The sequence below is a fragment of the Hyposmocoma kahamanoa genome, unplaced genomic scaffold (genome assembly GCF_003589595.1).
Source record: "Hyposmocoma kahamanoa isolate Upper Pololo Valley unplaced genomic scaffold, ASM358959v1 92, whole genome shotgun sequence".
Taxonomy (NCBI): Eukaryota; Metazoa; Arthropoda; class Insecta; order Lepidoptera; family Cosmopterigidae; genus Hyposmocoma; species Hyposmocoma kahamanoa.
This window is the reverse complement of record NW_020654748.1, coordinates 8698819-8706530: the sequence shown is the minus strand read 5'-3', so window position 1 is coordinate 8706530 and position 7712 is coordinate 8698819. Positions and strand designations below refer to the sequence as shown.

At 34.4% G+C, this 7712-nt stretch overlaps 1 protein-coding gene across 1 annotated transcript in view; it reads right to left on the bottom strand.

Moving 5' to 3' along the window:
- The window catches only part of LOC113236672, a 21537-nt gene extending 19242 nt beyond the window's left edge, over positions 1 to 2295 (bottom strand). Inside the window, exons 1-2 of the mRNA XM_026472833.1 lie at positions 2216 to 2295; positions 853 to 888 (exon numbers count right to left, since the gene is read on the bottom strand). Of these exons, the coding sequence (XP_026328618.1) occupies positions 853 to 888; positions 2216 to 2285 (106 nt within the window). The 5' untranslated portion in view covers positions 2286 to 2295. The remainder of the gene's footprint in view (positions 1 to 852; positions 889 to 2215) is intronic.
- Between the last annotated feature and the right edge of the window lie 5417 nt (positions 2296 to 7712).

The following is a 7712-nucleotide window of genomic DNA, read 5'->3' as shown; positions in this document are numbered from 1 at the left end:
AAGGAAGGAAATATAATATTATATATATAGAATATATATATATATATGTGTGTGTGTACATGTATATATACATAAATGAAGGGGGCTCAGGAAGCTTTCCAAGGTGAGGCGTTACTTTACACCGGGACAGTTGCTTCAGCTGTACCAACCACAAGTCCGGTCGTGTATGGAGTACTGGCACTTTTGGGATTGCTCTGTTATATACCAACTGGCCATCTTGGATTCAATTGACAAGCGTCGCAAGAGACTTATAGGTGACTCGGAATTAGTAGAGGTGAGGCTGCAGAGCCTTGAACACCACCGTAAACTTGCCTGCACACTCTCCGTGATATATCCTGTACAATATTCTATAGGATATATCACGGAGAGTGTGCGATGGAATTACACGATTTAACCGCTTTCCCGTTTCCATCACCGTGGGACTTGACGTAGGCTTGGGTTCTACCCCATGTTGTGGATATTTCCAAGATTCGTACGAAGCGTCACGCTTCCACATAATATGGCGAAGGGCTAAGCTGCCTGCAGGCTTGTTCCCTGAATGTTGTAACTTGGACCTTTTCAAAACGACAGTGAATAAGCATTATTTAGGTGTGTATGCTCCATCGTCTATTTCATCGTCATTTTCTATCAAGTAAAATGGAGGTCAAATGCGCACTTACATTTTTTATAAAAATTATAATAACAATATTTTTGAGATATAAGAAGCCGGTAATCCAGAATACGTACAGTACTATTAGAATAATTTCTCAAAGTTTAAAACAATCCTTACAGAAAACGTGAATAACTTACGTAATGCAAATGAACCTTGAATTTCGGATTCATGAGCTAAACAAAATAAGAGAAATAACTTACTTTCTGTAGGTGGTGGAGGTCGACTATAATCGTTATCTGAAAGAGAATAAAAACCGGATTTGCTATAAGTTGAACTTATACCTTTGCTGCTTTTGATACTACCCTTGGTTAAAATTATGCTCGTTGACAATAGCCGTTTTAGGAATAGCTACTATAACTAATTCACGAAGTTTCCGTTAAAATTGCGACTGCACAATAAATTTAAACGGTTTATGACATTATTCAACAAACACTGCAAAATGGCTAGGAAAATTTGATTGGTGAAAGCATTAAGCACAAATAAAAAAATTTACTTTTTTAGTTATATGAATAAAGTACTTATCAAAACACGGTCATCATTTATAGGCATGTATTTAAATGATAATTTTAAATTTGCAAAAGCAGCAGGCAAAAAATCTGGCCGTTTGACCATTGTTTTTAATCACAGAGCCTCTTTTTCTGAGACATAAAATAAATTTAATCAATGGATATTTTAATCTGTTCTGAGCTACGAAAAAAATGGTGAACCGATTTTGATGATACGTTTTTTTCGTGCAAAGAGGGCACCTCAGTAGTGTTCCCATTTAAATTTGAAGAAAGTATTCCATCTCTAAAGGTAGCAAATTAGGGGATGAATGACTTTTGAGGTGATTTTTTTAATACTCTGTACTGAGATTGTATAAGTTAACTTTGATAGTTTTATGTTGGGCCTCAAACCCAAAACAAATGAGCATTACAAATAAAATTTTGAACAAAGAAGCAATCAAGAGTTATCCTAATAACTCTTGATTGCTTCCTCTTGAGAGTTATCCTAATAACTCTTGATTGCTTTCTATCTCCTATCTCCTAAGATCAATTACAAAAGATATACTGGTTTTAAATATCATCAATCGTTAAAAGAAAAGACCAATAATAAAAAAAGAGGATCAGTTAAAATTTTTGAATTTATATCTGAACACTAAATTTATATCTGAAATTTAGTATGCTTAATTAGAATGATAGTGTTACCTTGAATGCACTTCATTTATATTTTATCCGTAGATCAACTAATATAGATAGAACAATTAACGTATAAATATCAAACAAAAAATATCGTTTATTTTAAAAAGTTCAATACATCAATTATGTTTTTGAGGATCAAATAATATTATTCCTGTATTGATTATTTTATCAGTTAATACATTTTATTTATCCTAGACTTGGTATTTTTGTAGTAGAAAATTTTAGGCATTTCGTTTTTTACTTGCTCAACAATCAGTTCCACCCTTAGTAGTAAAAAAACGATACGTGAAATATTTTCTATTCGATTTTATGATAGTTATTAAATTATAAAGGAAAGTATTCATAAAGTTGCAGTACTTAATTATAAAATAGAATATCATACCTGTGTCTGCAGATGACGCTAGAAGTATAATATTGACCACAAGGGCTCCGAACAGTATGAACTTGATCATGGTAACTAGTGGCGCTGGTATCTTATCCAAACTCTTAAATAGTGTTAGTCATCGTACACTTGAACCAACATCGTGAATTTCAAACAATTAACTGTCAATAGTTCCTATGTATGTATATATTGTCTTCACACGTACATTAAATGCGTCAATGTTACGTCGGCCAATTTTATGGTAAGTTAATGGGTCTTTATCGGAAAATTTGGTGTCAATACTAAACAATTTATGAGTCAAAATATTAGTTCCTGGCAATAATGATAATACAACATAAGTAATTTCAATTGCTGTCTGGAGCAAAAAAAAAATGCAAACGACCCTAACTAGGCTTACAGGAAAATTGGTGATTATTATGTAATAACGTAAATACAGAAATACTCGTATGTAAGTATGAACAATATTTGTCACAGACATTCTGTTAAAGCATTTCGTAGGAAACGGCTTCAATGACAACCGTTAGGGTGAAGCCAGATTACTGTAATTTTATTAGTTGTGAGTCGCGTTTTTTGAGTCGTGTAGTTTGTGTGCGACTTAAATTCCGTTGGGGCTCCAGACGAACGTATTTCATTCAGTTGCTTTTAAGCGCGTTTGTTTAGGGTGTTTGAGTTATATAGTATAATGGAGGAAGAAACGTGTTTACTCACGCCATCCAATACCATAGTCGCTATCTACATATATACTTCCCTCACTCCTTACTCCACCCACACCCGCACGTCGCATAGTGCGACCGAAATTCGGTCGTAATTACGCGCGTGAGTTGGCAGACAACTACTTTGCGTCGTCGTGTGTTATAAAACGAACTTATGAAACTGAATGCAGCCTTATTACGCAACTCAAATAACGCAACTTACAACTCACAAAATTAAGTTCGTCTGATCTCACCCTTATTGACAGTTTACTCATAAATTCGGACACAGTTACAGAACAAGAATGTCATAAACTAAAAGTTTGTTATTCGGTTTTTGCGTGCCGTACCCACAGAACAATAACAATAATACAGTAGAAGTGGTTAGTTAGCGTCAGACGCATGTCCTCCGTCCTCTGTCGGTCATTTTCGCTTTGTATGGTATGGTTGTATTATTCTTTCGTGTAAATTCTCTAAAATCCTAGAAAAATGCGTTATTGTGCTGTTTTGGAGTGCAAAAATGATAACCGCACCAACAATATTATCCGTGGTCGTATTTCGTATCATCGGAAAGTATTATTTTTGTAAATGTTAAATTTTTTGTTTATCGAAATAGCTTTTGTTTTGTTACAAGAAACGGAAGTAAAGCTTATACCTGCAATATGGTAGCTTCATTTTTGGAAAACTAAATTAATAACTCCAATTCGTCGTTGTTTAATTGATTGCTTGATGGCAGTATGTTGGTTGAAATTTCAATATAATATCAAAACGTCGTAACTTGCTATAATAAGTATTGACAGTATTGAACTTTCAACGATATGCCAACAGGGTAAAGTTTAAATTACATTAGCAATAAAGAATTTGTTACTTTTAAAATTTGAAACTATGACCAATCAATATCAAAATTCTATAGTGTTTCAAATTAAAAATGTGTGTCAACGAAAACCGCCATTATTTTAAATAAATATTTAACACTAGTATATACCAGAACGATTATTTTTCATAGGAAAATGTTCGCAGAACAAAGAGGGAAACTTTCTACAGCTTGTTCATTATTAGGAAACTTTTTAGACAAATCACTAGACAAATGCTTCTGGTAAACCGCACTCGTAAATCTTAAGTCACATTTTGAGTTTGTAATACCTTTCTTTTTCATATAATATACATGGAATATGGAGATTACGCGAAAGAACATAATGCTGTGACGAAGCTGACATCCTTTATCCCATCTCATCTTTTTATCACCATCTTTACTTATGGTCACTTAATTTTAAAATTATGAATCGTTCTCGCATTTTTTTCAATTCCCTTTACCTCCACCTTAGCTCTAAGATCTTCACCATTCATTCCGTTTTGGTTCGATTCATTGTTACCCCAATCAAAATTCTGGCAAGGACAGGACGTGCCCATAAATCATCACCTTCATGTATTCCTACGACTTCACGTCGTTTACTATTAAAACAATATAGATATATAGGCCTTTTTGGTATAAGTATTGGAATTAGTCTTGTGTAGGGAGCGTTTTAAATTAATTGTATTTCTTTATATAGTTATATTTGTTACAGCCACGGAAAAAAAACAATGGCTTCGATTACTACCAGAACCGTTGTCGCCAAAACTAACACAATCATTATATCAAACACTATGAAATCTTCATAATTATTGGTTTTAGTTTCTAATTTAAAATGATGTTTTTTTAATGAAATGTAATTGCGCATTTGACCTCCATCTCACCTGATGGAAAGTGACGATGAGGTTGACGATGGAGCATGCACACCTAAATAATGCCTATTCACTCTGGCCTTGAAAAGGTCCAAGTTATGACGTTCAGGAAACAAGTCTGCAGGCAGGGAATTCCACTCCATAGCCGTTCGCCATATAAATGTGAAAGCGTAACGCTTCGTGCGAATCTTTGGACTATCCACCTTTTTACATATATTTACATAGAGTATACACATATTTACATAGAGTGGTACCCAAGCCTACGTCTGGTCCCCCGGTGATGGAAAGGGGAAGGCAGAATAAAATTATGCAATCCCACCGCACACTCTCCGTGATGTATCCTGTAGAATACCGATAAGCAGGCAACTTTACGGCGGTGTTCAAGTGTCTGCAGCTTCGCCTTCACCAATTTTGAGTCACCTATAAGCTTCTTGGTACGGTTGTTGATTGAATTCAGGGTCGCCAGTTGGTATGTAGCACAGTCATCACAAGGGTGGCAGCAGTACTCCATGCACGTCCGGACTTGTGTTTGGTACAGCTGGAGCAACTGTCCCGGTGGAAAGTAACGCCCCACCGTGGAAAGGATGCCAAGCTCCCTTGCTGCATTTTTGACCATGGATTCAATGTATCTGCCGAAGTTCAAATTGGACGTAACTTGAAATTGAATTGGATGTAACAAATGCCGGACTGTTAATATACTATAAACCTTATCCTGGATATATCGTTCTACTGTATTTATTGTTCTGTGGTAACAGCTTCTCCTTTTCCTCTTTTTACAATACATTATGTGAACCGAGCCTTCTGCATTCTCATTTCGTTAAGGCTAGGCTACAAAGGGTCACCTTACATTAATAAATTGTCACTCATGTAACACCTTTTATCAATTAAAAAATCTTAATACAAGATACGATTTCACTAAAAAATTATACATCTTATTTGTTGCCCACCTTACAAGGATGTTAATGTGGCTCTTAGGCGGATACGTAAGAACTATTTCTGCGGCGTCTCGTTTCATTCGTGATTCCGTTTTATGTCATAATACAGAACTAATTTTGATGAAAACAGTATTAAAACACGTGCATTATGATAGTGTGAAAAAGAAAATTGTACATTGTTCTGAAATCATTAAAACATAAAAGAAAATACTTATGTTTGTGGACAAATCTTTAACACTCTTGTTGTAATCAGGCATATTTGCAAAATGACAACTTTTCAGAAGAGAGGTTCGAATGATCGAGGAAATTAATGGATAAAATATCTCATATACCATAATTCATGTAGTTCGCGTTATTTTTATGATTTTCGTGTAATAAAGACACTTTTGCCGTATGATTGTATTTGCTTTATTATACCAATGGTAAGATATTTGTGATGCTTTTAAATCTCTCTGTCCCTTTCACGCATCACGTTCCATACCCACCTTGATTTCGGTCATATATATTCTTTATTTTTTTTTTAATTAAATGGGTGGTTTTCAGGTTACTTATCTCTACCTAGTTTCGCTGGCGGTTTATTATTTATGTATTCGAGTTTATTGTACAGGATACTGCACTTGTATATTAAATAAGACTTCATGATAATATTGTAGAGCATTCAAATAACAAAAATTGGCACGTATATTAGGTAGAGAAAACTAACTTGAAAATTACCCTCTTGTAGTTATAACAATTCTATATAAAAACTATTCACTAAATCGTAAGTACTCAGCGGTATTTTCATACCAAACGCCTCAAAATGTACTTAACATTAAGTGGAAACAACAGCCTTTGTGATTTTATAATAAGGCGATGCAGCGTTGTTAACTTGATTCAAAAAGCGCGTGCTTAAAATCTGATATCGCTGGACTGAGTCAAAGGGGCGGACCGGGTATATGCTGCCCTCCATTAGGTTCTAACAATTGCTACAACATAATTTTTGTTTCTATGAAATAAATGAACTGTCGGAAATGAAAAAATAAATCAAATTACGTTTCGAGTCTCGGGTAAAGAAATCGTTAATCGCAATGCCCTATTCCGTAATAGGGTGTTTTTTTAATTAATGTGTTCGTTTATTATTTATTTATGTTAGTAAAAATAGTTTTTTTATAACAAGGTGGTAAGTGACATGCCTGTCCACAACAGTTGCGGTGCAGCTCTGACCTCGCAAAGCAATGACACTGCGCCCGTCACCCAGAGATAACTACGCGCACTTACTAAGACTAGTCATTGGAATGGGCAAATCATTCGCCTAAGTTGAATCCAATCACAATCATTTGACTTGAGTCGAATGATTACCGATATCGTAACCCCTGCCTTTAGTTTAGTACACGGATTTTAAATGCGAATCAGAGAGGAAACGTGAAGACGAGAGTGACAAAAACTGCATTGGCGCATGAGCGGTGTTGCCTACTTCTATTTTTAATGCATCTAAAATTGTCATTTTCCGATGACCTATTTCAAAATAGTAGTCGTGGTTAGTTTTCAAATCAGATACTTAAAAGAGATTGCGTAATATTCGACTTTGAACAAATAAGTTTAAACCTTATGGTACGTTTCATTAAGATTTTGTTTAGCAATTTTCCATACGACGGCTGCACAGGTGAATATGAACGGAGGCATAGTAATGCGAGGCAATTTATCAAAGCCGCCAGCCATTGATCACGCGACCTAATGCAACAATTAATTAATGAGTACCTACCCTTGAAAACCTTGTGCTATTTGTGATTTAAAAAATAAAATTGCGATATCACGTGTGAAATAAATAGACTGTCAAAACCATGTCAAAACATAGTATTTCATACCAACAATTTTGTAAACAACTTACAAAATTGTTATGCTATTTACTTTTATTATTAACTAATTTCCTTATATTTTCGATCTTACCCTTGGTGTAATAAGACTACATCTGCAAAAACACAACTTTTCATGAGAGAGGTTCTACGAACGAAATTAGTAGATAACTTTTTTATTCTTCATTAGACGAGTTACCAATATTTCACATATACATAATTAATATTTAATTTATTTAATTATATTTTATTTTTTATCGAAAAAATTAATAGACTGTACTGTACTGTACTGTGTGAAATTGATAAAATTGTGATAAAT